Consider the following 17,363-nt stretch of genomic DNA (forward strand, 5'->3'; position numbering starts at 1 on the left):
GGAGTCCTCTTTCATGCCACGACTTGAATGGTTGGCTTAGAGATAGAGCTGAAAGCGGATTCTCTGTTTGATTAGTAGACTGTTCTAGAAACATCATTTAATAAATCTCAGACCCAGACAAGGTACAGCCTACACTTAATATTTCCACCTGCTAGTTGTCATCAGCTTGTTAGGTAAGCAGTGTATACAGTTCAGGAATTTATATCTAGAACATAATTTCCTAAAGCTAAATTATCTGCTTTTTTCCTTCACTTAAATGTATTTAAATTAACAGTATATTTCATCTAGTTTCCAGAGCATCTAGGTCAAGATTCACAAGGGGGTGGGGGGGGAGAGGAGACCAGCTGGCTCACCAACCAGGATACTACACTACAGTCATGCTCCACAATATTTCCTCCCCTGTGCAGATTTTCCCCAACCTAGAACCCGATACCCTTCTTTTTACTACAAAGTCTGCCCACAAAGATCCTTGTGCTGGTCTTAGCTGCAGGTTGGTAGTATTCATAGGTGCAAACAAATCTGATCCTGTAACTCTTACTCACATGAGTAGTTCCACTGAGCAAATGGGACAACTTATGTAAGCGCTATGTTTGTTATCTGCTTTTGCAAGATTGGGCCCTCAGCTTGTAAAATCTCCAAGACAAAGACCCGTTATTTTATGTGTCTGGAATCTCCAATTGTATATATATAAGAATGTCCAGATGATCAACCTAAAACCAAACTCCAGCAGCACACAGTGGCCTCCTTTTCATAGCCTGTGTGATAGCACAAGTTTTAAAAACAAACAGTCTGTTCAGTAAATTGAATTGATGCTGACACTTTGATGCCCTAAGATTTCTGGCTTAGCATCTTCCAGTGGTGAGTCTTGCTCAACTTTGGAGAAAGGGGAAAGGTTTACAGAGTTTGTCATTACATGATAACATGAAGAACATCTATTTCCACTCCTGGAAAGAATCACTGATGAAGAAAAAGACACTTTCCAAGAATAGCTGCTCCTACCACAGTGGGGGTTTGAAAAGGTATCCAAGAAACAGATATGGTTTGGAACAAAGTGTTATATTATATCAAAGCCCTGCTGCACTAGAGGTAAATACAGGAATGAAAATACAATTTTTATTTGACCTGTCCCCATTGACTGTGTCTGCATGTCGAAGGAGATAAGCTTGCCTAATTGTGAAAGGAAACTTTCTGTGCATGCAATAATGGAAACAAATGCCCAATAGCTGTTCATACTTTTGATAATGAACCATATAACACAGGAACAATGTTTATCTGCCAGTTTAGTACAGTGCTCTCATATGAGTAAATTACATAAGGTAGGTATGTTACATAACCTGTTTTGATTTTTCTAAGTTAAAATAATAAAGTAAAGCTGGTCAATTATTGTGTGAATCACAAGAGTGGTCAGTGAGAAACTCTCTGCTATGTCATACCTACCAGGACCAGAAATCTTCACAAGATTCAACTTACAGAGTTTCCATCTGGATGTAGAAACCATTGAGCTCGACTTCCCTTGCACAATCAGTTACCCTTGCTAATGAAATGTGTTTGCTATATACAGGGAGCATAAAGTGACTCAAGGAGAGGAAATTGAGAGGTGGGCATGAAAACATTCCCTAGGAGACACTAGGACAATAGGAGACACTATAAAACCAGTTTACCTGTGGACACTTGCTCCATTGTCCCCAGTCAGACATTACACACTCATTAGGACAGTAAAGGTTACACTTTCGGGCTTCATTAGGAATTTCAGACTGATTACACAGAGTAACGGGTACAGTCTCGCCTTCACCATTCTCGGCAGTATTTACACATCTACAGGGAGAAAATTAATAATCTATTACCACTGGTAGATTGTATTGTATTATTGTATAGAACAACAGAGCTTCTTATTGACAACAGAGTTGTGTGATTCCAAATGAGCCACTCTCTCTCTCTCTCGTAGGTCTGTACATTAAAGATGTTCAAACTATTTGTTACAAATAATACTAATGATGAATTTAGTGACTTGTTTGCAAACACTGCTAATTCAGTGCTGACTTTCTGTATATATTTGTTATTTATAAGTATTCAATAAATAGTTTAAATGAATAATTTTAAACTATGGGATACAAGCATTTAATTTTGACTTCTTGCTTTGTGTGGCTGCCATGTGAATATGAATAAATAATTGGTCACCTTGTCACATGATATTGTTTCTACTGTCTGACTAGAAGGCAGTGTTTTAAAGAGAAGACTATCAAATAATAAACAACACTCTACCAGAACAAATTTTTGGAGGAATAACCACAGTATCATTCATGAAAAATTGGAGTCAGGGGAGTACTTTCATGAATAACCAGTGGCTGGGTGAATACTTGCAAGTAATTAATATTACTCTAAAAATCACAGTGAACTGAATGTGGCGGTTTTATTTGAAAAAAAATATTAGTGAACCCATTTTTTTTCCTTATTGTGTTTTTGCTGTTTAGCCTGCTCTTCTATATAGCTGGAACGTCAGAGGAAGACTTCCAATTTATGCACTGTATCAGGTTCTTCAAAGAAGTCATGATCATAACATTCTCTCTCTCAGGTGCCTGGCTGGCTGGTTCTTTGCATACGTACTCAGGGTCTAACTAATCACAATATGTGGGGTCAGAAAGGAATTTTCCCCAGGACAGATTGGCAGTGACCTTGGGGAATTTTCACCTTCCTCTACAGGATGTGGGTGCAGGTCACTTGTCAGGATTATCTGGTATATCGCGCCTAATCATTTCCCAGCTATTGCAAAGACCTCTGGCACTGATGAATCTTGATCCCTCCTATTCTCTCTCTGTGGCACATAATGGCCTAGTCTCCTGTGGTCTCATTTCAGTTGTTGGGTTAGTGTGCAGGTACTGGGCAGTGCTGGTGACCTGTGATGTACAGGAGGTCAGACTAGATGACCAAGTGGTCCCTTCTGACATTTAACTATGAATATGAATAAAACTGCATTTCAGAACTGTTTTGTTTGTAAACCTTTACAAGTCAATGCACACCTCTTTCCACTTAAAAGATGTTAGGCATTCACTTTCATAAGTTCAGTTATTTTGTCCTTACAAAAAAAGTTTTAGCGTCTTCATATTTAAAGTAATTATTCATTTCTTTTCACGCACCTGCTTTTTCTAGTTTGTATTCCTTCTCCACAGTGGAGGGAATTTTGTTCACTGTTGATTTTGCATGGAGACCATGGTTCTACTATCCAGGAATATTGATTGCACTCAGTGTAACATGGGACTGCCTCATACACCTGCCAGGGAAAAGAATCAAAATTATTCATTTCAACCACCAAGTGAACATCTCCACAGAAATGCCTTAGGAAAATAACAATAAAAAGGACACCCCTGAAAAAGACCCTGGATTATGTTTGCTATGCTAAAAACGGTGTAATATGTTTAAATTCATTGATTCATTATTGACTTGTTGAAAATTCTGCAAATATGTAATGAATTATATATAGGTAGCACTTTAGAAAACAGAATAAATAAAAAGCTATTTTCTAAATCCTGAACATGAATTCCATTACAATTTCATTGGCTCAGACTCTTCACACAACATATATCAGATGTCCCTTCCCACAATTATACAGCATATTGTATCTTTAGATATTTTTAAGATACTAACTGAAATATAAGAAGCATTTACTTCATGTGTCCTCATAAGTCATTCGCTGTACAGAAATGAAATTTTATGCATTCTGAGCATTTTTTTTAAACACAAGAAATGTAAATAAGTTTTTCCTTAACAGCCACTTAACATCCATATGTCTCCTTGGCAAACACTATTGTGTGTATTCATGTGAACTCTATTTTCCTCATGTAAAGACTACATCAGCAAGCCTGAAACATTTTTAAAATAGATATTCAAGATATTAATAACACTGTACTGAAAAACATTATTCAAAAGTGTATTTTTTATGTCTATACTAATAAATGTATTAACACTGTCTTTAAGGAATACTTGAAAGGGCAGCTTCCTGTGCATTTATTTTGGTTGTATTTCACTGAACTTGGAGAATAAATCCAGCTTGCTTGCATAATTGATGCTGAATTTAAGACACAGTGCTCTCCATTGCTCATTATGAAACACAATACACTATGCTGAAAAAAAATGACTGCATATAAGATATTGCTCTCCAACACACCATAAGCTTCTTTGTCTTGCTCCTGGGAAACAGCTCTGTTCTGATTGTTACAATGACTGTAACTCACATCTTTCCTCACAAAATGACAAACTTTTACCACACTGTTGTCGTAGTTCACAATATCATTAAAAAACAGCAGATAATGTCCATGCATGTTCTGGCATTAACAATAAGGAAGCCTTATTTGCAATATTTTTGGTGGAGGGAATGGGGGAGGGGGGAACTAGAGATAAAGTACGGTACAATGGAAAACAAGAGTGGTGCAGTGTCAGCATGTTGGTTGCAAATCAAATGAAAAGAATATTTGTTATAGAGCATTTTAGGAAGAGAAAATAATGTCAAGAATTAATTTTAATGGTAGGCCTGTCTCTAGCTCTGTGTATTCAGTGTACAGGTTTAGCTGAAAGGAGAATGAGATCAACTGAAAAAATATGTGAGGACAAAATGGAAGAAGACAGAGGAATGGAAGCAAGAATTGGTGAGACGAAAGTAAGGCATTAGCTAGTAAAAGAATTGTATTTCACGCTGTGAAAGCTGAAGTAAAAGGGAATGGGAGGGTCAGAAGCCAATTGCTGTTGGAACAAGGAAGTGATAACTGCAGCAAAGAAGTCAGCTCAGAAGGCAGTGATAAAAGATGAGAGATAAGAAATGTAGCTATTTTAAAAATGGAAATTAATAAAATAGAACGAAAAGCAACAAATCCTCCATGGATGACAGGCTGTAACAAAGGCATCCTTTAGGGAAATTAAAGTTTGTTCATGGGTGGCATGTGTTCTTCCTACATATTTTTAAGTCTGAGTCACATTTCAAGCTCTGTGTGCGCATAACAATGGGCCAGGGTTCATTCGTGCTAAAGCAGGGGGCTGAAAATTACACTTCCATGTAATAACCTACATGCCAGAACAGAACCACCATAAATAAGGGCAAGTGGCATTACACTGGCACCTTTATCTTGGTGTTTCTGGAGATGGGGGAGGATAATTTTATGTTTCCAACTTCTTATCTTACCAGACTTCGTACTATAAGGATCTTGCACAAAGATCAATATCAGCTCACATGTCACAGCAGCCAGTGAATCTGAGCTAACCACGTCTTTATACTGAGGCACTGGCATATATAAGATTCAGGGATACTTAGATCTGTGGTTAGGGAGCTAGCATAAATATTAGGACATTCTTTCTTGCATGCATAAGGAATGGTCTAGCAGCAACAATACGGCCATATTTTGCTTTGCACTAACTCAAATTAATATTAATCTGAGTTACACAAGTGCAACAAGAAGAAAACCTGGCCCTGTAACTCTCTGTCCTCACTGAAAAGTTCATGGAGGCAGCATGTTCCAGTGGTTACAGCAGATGGCTTGGTGCCAAGTGCCTTTGCTTCTATCCCTGATTCTTCCACTGACTTACTGTTTGACCTTGAACGAGTTACTCCATCTTTGTGTGTCAGTTTATCCAGCTGTAAAATGGGCATTATAATATTTTTCTACTAAGTATAGTGATGCCTTCATTAATGTTTGCGAAGCATAGCCAGGAGACAGCACTTATAAATGTGAGGAGTATTTATTGTTTTCTTGGCAGGTGGAAAACTTGACTTTTGCCAGGTGAGGTTCTATGACAAAATGTTCTGTACTATATAAGAGACATTGAAAGTCAACAGTTACATCAAGGTGTTATTTCCCAAGATTTGGGCTTGAAATGGTTGCTCTATATGTGACCAGAATGATCCTTATCACAATGGGGAGGCAAATAATATAAACAGGAAAAGCAAAAACGAAGCAAGACTTAGCCAGCAACGTACCAAATTACCTACAGAACTGGTGCTAAACCAGTTTGGGGTGCCATTTCATTACAGAATGGCAAGTCACAAAATATGAATGGAGCAACACTTCAATATGGTGTTGTGATGCCTGAGTTATCACAACTTGGTGTTACCAAATGTTGACTGTGAAGATACATCGATGTTCCTTTAAATCTCTAGAAAGACGAGTGGGTCTGAGAAGGTTTGAGAGCCAGAGGGCTCAATTCTGTTCTGTACCTCCAAGGTACAGGGGCAAGGGAGAGACGGAAGGAACAAAGGAGTCTTGATGTTACCTTTGTGCTGTCTGAATTTTAGGCTGCTGTTCTGCCTATGGCTTACGATAACGGCAATCTCCCCAGGTCAGCATATGGGCAGTGCAGCAGCTCAGAAGCCCTGCAGCGCTCAGTGCAAGACAAGGGCTTACGTAGGAGAAGGAATATATGGCCACTTAAGAAGGCCCTACTTGGCTCTTGGGGGAATTCTTTCCTGGAGTCTTGCAGATCCCACACACAGCTACCAGAGTGGGGATTGGAATAAGTCCCAGAAGCTGTACTACAAAGTGAGCAGAGAGAGAAAGAATGGCTGTAGGGAAACTCTTTTCCCTATTCTAATAAAGTTCCTTGTTCAGTGTTAGAAAAAAACTGACTGAATCATTGCTCTTGTCAGTTGGCATGCGCCTGCCAGGATGCAAGCATTGCAACACGATTTCAGGACATTGTTCCATTATTATTTAGCGAGTCTGTTCAAACTCCTCTTCTTCCTATTTGCTAAATGAAAAGGGGCGGGATCCTGGCTACTCCAGCAATACCTCCCTGTCACATTTGTGTCAGACTGGAAGCTGCACTGAAACCTGTGGACTCCATGAGAACCTACAGTTTGAGGGCATGTGACTTTAGAACAGGGGTGGGGAATGTCCAGCACTGCCCCCCACGGAACCCCGCCGCCGCCGTGAAACCGCACCACCTCTGAATCCCCCCGCCGCCAGGGCCACCATCAGGCCCTTGACAGAAAAAAGGTTCCCCACCCCTGCTTTAGAACTATAGGCCTGCTATCAGCAATCTATAATTTCCATCTTTTTGCATATAGAATTGCAATGCTTTATGGAGCTTAGCTAGTGCTGAAAACTGTGCTTACAGGAAAGAAGTTAGGTGAGCATTTGTAGTAGGGGTAGCGTTTCAAGTGTGCTAAAATAAACCAAAGAAAAATTTCAGAGGCCAAAAAATATATAAAAATGACTTCCAAAACCCCAAAAGACAACCCACACAACTAACTGGACTATATTCTCCAAATATGGAGTACTTATGACAGATAAAACATCATCTTCCTATCTCCTCTGAAAGAAACTCTGCTTGAAAAAGAGAGGAAATCAAAAGGGCACAGAGCACCCCCAATACTAGTACTATCCTTGTGGAAATCAGTGTAGTGATACTGGTGTTACTGGGCCACCTCCTGCAGACATGCTTGGTCTGAACTTCCACTGAAGTTAATGGGAATTGTGGCTGAGTAAGAATTGCTAGATTTGATTATAGATTACTAATTCATTTATTTATTCATTTATTCATTACTAATTCATTATTCACTAATTCATTTATTCATTGTTTCCAGGTGCTCCTCCACCTGCTGCCCAGCCTCCATCAGTGTCCATGGCTGATGTTAACACACCCAAATCTGCACCTCTAGTTTTCAGGCCCTGGGCTAAAGGCCATGATTTGCCCAATCCATCAAGGGCTTGGCAAAAGTACACAGCCATATCCTCAGCGGAAAGGGCTCACCTCTAAATTTGTTCCATCTCCCCTGTATCTAGGGAGGAATTAAAGAGCTGCACCTGTCACAATGAGTTAGGAGAACTTCAGCACATTGATGCATGCTCCTGATGTCTGCTAACAGGGCAGATCAAGAGAACGGCCATACTCCCTGTTTCAATACATACTTTATACTCAGTTATATGTTCTAAGTCCTGTCCTGTAAACAGATGCAAGATTGACCTCAGGGGGATTCTGTATGGGTCTGCACCTCTACATTTTTTTATAGGGTGGGACTGCAATTTGTAACTTTGATTCTGGGTGTCACAAATGATGAAATGTTATTTGGTCACAAACTGTGCTTATTGTCTCAGTGGAACAGGATCATTTTCTAATTTCTCTCTCCTTGCTAGCAATCAGGTATTTTTAATCAATGCTGATTTTTCTCTTTACATCAGCAGGAGGGCATCCAGTTCAAATCTTCTGCTTATAGTTATATTGTTTAAGAAGACTGAGGGAATGAACTTCCTGATTCTGGGTTATCCTGAGACTGTGGTTCTGCTGTGTTACTCCGCATGTCTTACTGTCACTGGCCTTCAGAGATTTTGTTTAATTGTGTGTTCTCTGGAGCACTACACAGCGGGATAATAAACTCTGCTCTCTGCCATCCACCAACCACCCTCTCTCTGTGAAGTTCAATCAAAGCCATTAAAATAGCTTACTTAAATTATTTTTCTAAATTCCCAGAGTTCCCTGGATTTATGTAAGCAAAACACAGTGATAATACAGTCACAAAACTTACAGGTATAGAAATATAATACAAACACAACATTGTGCTAGCAGCACAACCCAATTACCCAAGGAAGGGAACAAAAAAGATTTAATGAATAGTTACATCTATCTTATTCCCTAGTGTACTCTTTCAATATTGGCAACTTTATTGGAGTAGAAGTCCCAGGACGGTTTGTGATCACTTTTCTTTTTTGGTAACTTACAATCTCCTTCTTTACTTTAGATCACAGGCCTGATTGATGGGTCTGTTATGGCACTTTTGCCTCACTTTGTTGGTGGAGAGGAACTGTAAACCAGAGATATCTGGACTAAGGATTTTCAGGTAGTGTACTGCTGCTAGAATGGCCCTATGCTGCTCCCCCTTGCAGGACTTGCCCCTCATCTTTACCCTTTTCTAGAAATGAATCCAAACTAAACCTTTTTGAAGTTTCTAAAATATTTGCTTAATTATTTCCCTCAATTATTATTTGTGCTTGGGACAGAAGTGCAAAGATATAAGAAATTCTGTTTTCATGGGGTGAAATCACATCTCATTGAAATCAATGGGAGTTTTACCACTGATTTAAATGGGGCCAGGATTTCACCAATGGTCCTTATGGCACAGTAAAAAGCCATAAATCTTGTAAAAAATCATATACATTTGAAATTCTAACCGCATTTTGCAGCCTGAAGAGAATAGTACAGACTGATTACAGACAAAGAAGTAGAACATATGGTGTTTTTATGATCAAACCTAAACTTTCTGTGGATGACAGATATCTAAAATAAAGACACTTTTGGGTCCTTATTCTAAAATAGGAAAACGGTACCTAAAGAGTTAATCTCTGAGTAAATAAAAGGGCACAAAGACAAAAGCTGCCTTAATTCACATGGAATGAGTCTACTACATCTCCCAGAGATTTCAGTTTTTAAAGTGTTAATTATTAAGTACTTTATTAGAATGCACAGAAACATTATTAATCAGTTTATTTCCTCTTGAGTGGTGCTGTTACTGGAGAAATGTCTTAGTACATGAACATCTGAAAATAATTACATGATGAGTTGGTAGGATTCTCTTGTTTACCTCCTCAGAAGTTGGTTCAAAGAAATATTAACTTACTTACCAGATCACCTACAGACATGGGTGCGCTTGCACAGGTGATCTGAATTATTTTTAAAAATATTAATGACTATACTTGAGAGACAAAGGGCCTGGAGTTGCAGGGGCTCTGTACTTCTGGAAATCATAGTGACTTCATATTTCAGTGAACATCAAGATTTATTGTCTGTCAAGGTAAATATCGACTCTGGCCTTGCCTTAGTCAATATTTTAGCTTTCAAGTCAGTAAATCTTGATGTTCACTTCAACTGAAGTCAATATCTGCTTATTATATTAGAACAACCAAACTGATCTCTGTAGCAGATGACTGGAACCCTGAGGACATCCTTTATGCTATTCATTTTTATCAAAATGGGACAAATACATCCCAGGTGTAAGCTCATTTCATGTCAATGATCTTACACTAGGGATACATTGGATCAAATATGTTTAAATAGCCAGAACTTCAGAAATAAAAATGTACTTTTAAAGTATGGAGACCACCAAGAATAAAACTAAAAAAGCTGTATGTGATAAATAATCTAGTTCTGTAGGGGACTGAGCTGATTTGCTCTGATTTCAAAAGGCTCTTGGTGGCAAGGAAGTTTGAACTTAGATATTAAGCATCACTATTGAGACTTTCCAGCTGAAGTTTTCACTTTTTTTATCCACTTTACTCTCTTTCCCCCAGTGCCCAGAGTTCAAGAGGAGGCAGCTGTTAGACTGAATTGTGCTGTAATGACTCTTCTTTTGTTACAGTAAAAGTCCATGTAGAGCCCAAATGACTTTTTAAAATCTGAACTGGGGTCAATGTGGCTTTCTCAGACAACTTGACATGACTGGGACTACAGCAAATTGGGAACTACAGCTGCTGTGATGTTTTCTTACCTCAGCAGGCACAGTCTGCCCTTCACAAAAGTGGAGGTATTACAAAGTACAGTTTGAGCTCAGCCACATAGTGATTATCTGCAGTTCTGATTTAGGTGCTGACCTTGAACAATCCTAGTTCATCCAAATCTCATGAGAATTTTCTTTTTGGGGTTTTTTTGGTTTTGGGTTTTGTTTTTCTTTGGTGAGGTAAGGTGCTATTTTTACCAGCAGGAAAAATAATTTTTGTCTTGGTTAATAGCTAGCACATATTTTGTCTTTTGGCTTCATTCAACTTCAGACAAGTCTTATTTTTAATATCAATTTCTATGGCTTAATTCATTAAGACCTCAAATCTGCAAAGTCCCTTTAGGTGCTACGGTAATACAAATAATATACAAACAAACAAATAAATACATAAATAATAAACAATATTCAAGTAATTACTGAGGCCTGGGCTTAAGTGTTTTCCTGAACCTGGATGAATTTAAGCATGTGTTCAAATGCTTCCCTGAATTAGGCTATATATTTGAAGGGAGAATAGTACCTTATCAACAAATGGTACATCATGTAATGTTGTATGACATCACTAAAAGTGTCAAACTGAAAATACTGCTTAAGAATAGTTTGCATACTGGCCAGAACTTCTGCAACTATATTAGCTGTTCATATGTTTTCAGACTGTTTGAACAAATAATTGTTAGGTTCTGGGTTATTGCAAGCTACTAGTTTCAACCCTTTGTTGTTTGTAATTCAATAACTGGGTTGTATAGCTGGTTGCCTCAATCAAATGGTATTGTCTCTGCTTCATGTTGGAGTCAGGATAACAACAAATGAAAAACAGCAAATAATTCATGGCACAAGATTTTGGACAAATAATTGTGTGTTAAAATTTGTGACATTTTTGAGATTTGTGATTTTTTTCATAAAAATGCTGGTGATTTGTCCCAGTAGTCATACTATAACAAGTAATATGATTGCACTTATCACAGTAAAACACATAAAGCAAATGTATTTGTTATATACATCTGAATCAGGACCTGACTAGCCCTTTTAGTAAGGATCAAAGAGAATTATTTATAAACTTAAAGATTATTAAAATCTCAGTGACTGTCCACCTAGGTTTACAGAAAACCCACAAAACTAGTAACATGATCCTACAGGTGCCCAAAACTTAATAGTTGATGAAAAGAAATCAATTTTACCTTAATATCGAAGTACCACAATACAAACAACCAAGACTCAAGGCTAGTTTGATGTATATAAAACTACAATGTGAGGGACCAGGTTAATTCCCAGTTCCATTCTTTAGTTCCTCTTGCTGTCTGGGAGCTCAGCAGTACATTGCTCAGCCCATTCAGGTTGGTCTGAAGCAATCCTTGCTAAGTGAGTAGCAGTGCTGATAGGTTTCAAAGAGATTCCCAGAGCAAGAAAGATTTTTGTGATGTTAGGGGGGGACAAATATTTATGAATTCACTGAGAATTCCCTCCATCCAGATTATCTGATTATAATTCTCACAGCAGCCTGGTATGATTCCCAGTTTACAGATGAAGAACCTGAGGCTGGGTAAGTGATTTACGCAAGCTAGAAAGAGTGCCAGTATGAGAACTGGGATTCAAATGTTGGAACACCATATTCCCTGGCTCATGCTCTACCCACCAGGCCACACCTCATTTTACAATCAAACAACAGTAAGCCTGTGAAGACACTTATCGATGAAGCCATCAACAAAGAAAGTCATTCTACTGCTACAATACAAAATTGCGGCTTTAAAGTGAGGGATTAGAAGTGAGGAGTAGAAATTAAGAAGAAACAATAGACTGCTGTTAAATAGACAATCAAACCCCCAGTACTCTCTCAGCATATTCTTTAGGTGTTTCTTTTTTATTTCCCTCTTCCACTTCTTTTGCCTAATTTAAAAAGCCCTGGTCTCTTAGTAAGTCTCTCTTTTTCTTCTAATAGACTATTAAATATGCAAAGACAGGTACCTCCATAATTCAAAATCATAAGTGCAATGAATGGAAAATGATTTGTTTAAAGAGTTAATTGAAGTGAGATCTACTAAACCACAGTTGTTATTATGGTTGGTACTTGCGGAACTAACACCTCGCTGACCAAGGTTTGTTAATTAATATTTAGCAGCGCTAAATGTTTTTATTTTCTGTAAAACTGGTGTATTCACTAAAAATGTCAAGCTGTATTATGTGAAAGTTTAAGCATTCTTCACTGGAAATTAAAATAAGAAATGGGTGTAATTAAACATGAATATATGGGACAAAATATTCTCTAAGTGGTTGTTCATTTCAATAAATTCCATCTCTCTAATTACAGCAGCAGGAGTTATGAGACCTTAAAGCTCTGTCAGCACTAGTATGAACAGGCTTCCAGTCAGTAAACCACATTGCCTCCCCCAGTAGATGTAACTGTAAAATTATAGCGGCTGGCACCTTTCCTACAATGCTGGCACCAGAGTACACGACCTTCTCAACACACCCGCTCTCTGCCTTCCAAAGATCTGATATGTTAAAAAGTAGAATTCCCTCAGGGCAATGTAACACACCGCTGTACTTATTGGCTGATCCCAAAGGGCTAATAGGATTTGCTTATTTTAGAGTATTGACAAGTCTGAAAACACTAATGATATTTGTATTTATTATATGACCAATAATACTTAAAACAAGAAGAAAGACAGACAGACATTAATAGCATTACAGATTTACTGTAACTATGAGCCCTGTCCTACAAGGTGCTGAGCACAGAATGGAGTGCTCAACATCTGGTAGGATCAGCCCCTAGATTTCGGAGAGTAGATAAAGATACTGCTGATTGCATTCCCAACGTAGTGCAATTTAATCTTAAAAATTCTGAAAAAATTGAGATGGAAACATGTTACACACACACACACAATTCACCATCAGGAAACTATTTCATCAGAAGTGGTGGTTCTGGACCTCAGAAATGCCTGATGCAATGGGGTACCCAATTCTCACCAGCATGTTCAGTGCTCAAATACATTTTTACTGTGCCATCACACACCAGGGCCAAAACTAAGATGTAGACTCATTAGTGAGAATCTCTTGAATGTGTGTGCATCTTCTGCTAATTCTAGAGTCTCTAGATAAAGTAGCTTTTGCTTTTTCCCTGTCATAAAGCAAGGCAAGCATAGCAAGTTTAAGTAGATATAAATAAATTAATGCTCTATGTTTTGAAACAACAAAAATTTTGCTGAAGCAGAAGAATATGTTCAGCAATAACAAATGAACGTGGTGCCTTTCTGGATGATTCTTAGTTATGCAGTAATAATGTTTGATTTGGCCTTAAAGAGAGGAAGGAGAAAAGCTGACTGATGGAGAATATCAAAGTCCCTTTTTACTTAATGAGAACAATAAAGATCAAGACAGATCGCAACACCAACCTGAGCCTTTGTAGATGTCCATGTTAGCAGGGCATGACAAGCAGAAAGGAGAGAAAATTGTATATTAATTAGTTCAGCTACTGTACTGAAAAAAAGCAGAAACCCTGCTTATAAATAAAATTGCTATAATGTAAGGTTGTATTCAAATTCATGGATTTCCCCAACTTTTAGGAAAAAACCCTCTAAGTAGAAATCAAACATATTTGTGAGTGAATGAAAAGCATTACTCTGCTGAAGAATGAAACAGATTTCATTCAACTATTTTCTGGGTAGCATAATGGATTCTCAAGATTAATGCTTTAGGGGGGAAAAAAAAACCCTATAAAGCTTAACTGGAAATGTGGTCAGAAACTGCATAATTACAGAATACCAATCACAAGAGAAATTAAAGACTTATAGACATGTAAATCTTATTTAGGTGATGCTGTGTTTTTGAAGTATATTGATTAAGATAGAATATTAGGCAGAACACAGACAGTTGTGCTTTATCAAACAGGGCTGAATCTCTATGAATACTAATCAATTACTACGAAATGGATGTCATTATAGAAAAATAACTGAACAATAAAAACTCAATACCCAGACTCAAAAGGAATACAGTTATGTGGGGGAGAGTTTACATCTGCACTTGCAAGGAACACATTGGCAGTGCGGTAGCAGGACTATTTAAGTGTCCATAACAGTTGTCCTGTAGCCTGGAGGAAATCTCACTGAAACAGTATGCCAAAGTGAACAGCATATAATCAACTCCTGTTAAAACAATCTAGACAGCGCAAAGTCCCCACTGCAATTATTTCAATGAATCTTAAAGAGGAATGCTCATGTGGAAGCGGCCCAGAAGCCCAAAGCTGGTACAGCTCCTTGGAAATCTCTCAACAACGCTCCAGCAGTCCTGAGAGCACAATGTTGTGCCAGACAGCAAATTCATTCCTTTGAATAAAAAAAAAAAAAAAGTGCCCTTTCAATGAGTGAGAAACCTGCTCCTGCTGGGATATGAGCCAGAGATCTTTGGATCCAAGAGCCAAGCTCTCTGTCCCATGAAGTAAAATAAAAACAGGCAGCAAGCAGCAATAGCACCAGAGGAGGAAGCATCTTCTTTGTGCATCTCTGTGTACTAGGGGATAAGATAATCACAGTGTACTGCTGGATAGAAACTTACAGCCAGGCAGCACACTTTCAGCTACTCTTTCTTTTTAGAAGTATTTTGAAGTAAGTTTCAATGGCAAACTAGCAAAGTCTTGGAATTGGGGGATGCACTACTTGGCTGTCATATACTAGTCACAACATAATTGCAGCAGAACCAAGGAAAACTCATAATTGTGTTTACAGAATTAGCAGTGCCTCTTGCCCAGGCAGTCTATCTCTAGCATAGAAATTCACTGAATTTTGCTTCCCCCCTTTGGCTGAGGTTAGTATTTCACCTTCCTTATTCAGTTAGTGGAGAGTACTAAATGGTTTGGAAATATAGGTTTTCTGTTTCCATTAGACACAACATGACCACATAAATAATGTTGTAAGATATGGAGCATAATCACAGAAAGCTTCTCCAAAAGAAGTCTACAAACTCATCTTAAGTAGTTTATCAGCATGTCTTCATGTCTTTAACCAGCTAAAGGATATGCTGGCTTCTTTCCTATCCAGATTTTTGTCTTGGACACACGAGAGGCAAAGTTGGAGTTAGTTGGATTGATAACATTCCAGCCAAGAAGCATGAGAGTCTGGTTAGTCATAGGCCCATTTCGTTTCTCAAATATATAGCAGGTGACTGTCACAGCCATAAGCAGAAGCAGCACAAATGCCTGCTTGGGCTTCGTGTACACTCAGCAACAAAAAGTCTTATTCCTCCTCTCCAGGAGTGGGTGGAGAAATGGGAGCCAACTCTCAGTGTTATTCCTTCTTCAGTCAGAGGACAGGAAGGGGTGGCTCGTCGGACTTCATTGTCTCCCCTTATCCACTTGACAGTGGGTGCAGAGAAGGGAGGGAATACGCAGTTTGAGCCCCGGTCACTAGCAATGAGATATGGATAGACAACTCGCAACAAACCAAAGTAAGTGCCACACAGGGCCTGATACCCTCTCTAGCTGCAGGGCTAGAAAGGGGATGTAGCTGACAGCCTTATTTGAGCTTGGAATCAAGAAATCTGTCTGAGAAGAGCAAGTATCTCTAGATACCAGGATAGTTGATAGTCTGTAAGGTCACGTAGCAAAGGTACCTGACTTTCAAATCTGGCAGATATCAGCACTGCCTGAGATGCCATTAACAGGAGTAACTACTTCTGTGTAATTATAGATAATACAGACCTCTTTGTATTATTGGTGTGAGGCCACTTTCATGGTGACCTAGTTGAATGAAGGTTTTGCATAGATTGAAAGTATTGTTGCAAACTCAGACTGTGCTCTAATGTTTTTACAATCTGACAAATAATTGGGCTTCTTGGATAGCTTTATTATCATGTAAGTGGTTGTAGCTGAATAGGACTTAAGCATGAAAGAGCTTAGTTTTATTCACTAAAATCATATGCTATATAAAGCTGATGTGTTGCAGAGAGAAACGTTGCTCCCATTTGAACCTGCTCCCCAGCAAATAAATTCAGTTAGTAAAATGAAGGCTCCCCAGAGCCAAGAAATAAATCTTGGCATCCCTGGCAGAGAATACATAGCACACATGGCACAGCACATGTATATGGTCTTCGAACTGGCACCAGTACTCACCACCCTGCAGAGGAAACCTACACCTCCTGGGCTGTTTGGATCTTTGCTCTGAACTCCCTACTCTTCTTGTTGGAACATTTTTTATTAGAGCTCAACTCGCTCTACATAGGTTAAGGTGGAGTAGGTCAAAATCTGATCCCAAAGGGCCCTACCCTGCTCTGTACCTCAAGGCAGGTAGACATCCTCCTGGATGCCCTTCCTTAGAAGTCTGATCCAAATCCACTGGAGTCAATGGTAAGACTCCCACTGACTTCGACAGGCTCAGGGATTGAATCCAAGGAAGAGATGCAGTAAAACTGTAGCTCCCTTTGCCCAACAGAACTAGTTCTGTGTTCAAGACCTTTAGCTGAGGAAGACTGAACCAAAGCCAAAAGTTTATTTAATCAGGGTAGAGAGGTGACTAGCAGGGAGTCATTACAGCCTTAAGAGATATGGGCAGGCTGAGGATCATCAGTTTAAAAGTGGTAGTTAAAGTTAAAAGGCAGAGTTAAGAGGATTGAGAGAGGATATAAAAGAGATCAGAAACTGTTGGTTCACTCACTCTCCTTGGAAGTCAGTAGATGTCCCATATTCAAAGATTGCTGCAATTTTATTGCCATCACAGTAAAATCATGGAAAGGCTGATAAGTATGCAAGCAGTGAAGAATTAAACAACAGTAGCATAGTTAATGCCAATCAACATGGTTTTATGAGTAATTGTTCTTGTCAAAAAAGCTTGATATTATATCATGAGATTACAAGTTTGATTGACAAAGGTAGCTATGTAGACATAATATGCCGAGACTTCTTTTAGCA

The 17,363-nt window shown here is 38.7% G+C and overlaps 1 protein-coding gene across 1 annotated transcript in view; it reads right to left on the minus strand.

The window, feature by feature from the left end:
• The window catches only part of THSD7B (thrombospondin type 1 domain containing 7B), a 461,283-nt gene that overhangs the window by 37,513 nt on the left and 406,407 nt on the right, over positions 1–17,363 (minus strand). Inside the window, exons 18-19 of the mRNA XM_067549515.1 lie at positions 3,135–3,268; positions 1,662–1,815 (exon numbers count right to left, since the gene is read on the minus strand). Of these exons, the coding sequence (XP_067405616.1) occupies positions 1,662–1,815; positions 3,135–3,268 (288 nt within the window). The remainder of the gene's footprint in view (positions 1–1,661; positions 1,816–3,134; positions 3,269–17,363) is intronic.

The sequence above is a fragment of the Emydura macquarii genome, unplaced genomic scaffold, assembly GCF_026122565.2.
Source record: "Emydura macquarii macquarii isolate MOO-44397 ecotype Brisbane River unplaced genomic scaffold, CSIRO-AGI_Emac_v2 contig_1253, whole genome shotgun sequence".
In the NCBI taxonomy this organism is placed as follows: Eukaryota; Metazoa; Chordata; order Testudines; family Chelidae; genus Emydura; species Emydura macquarii.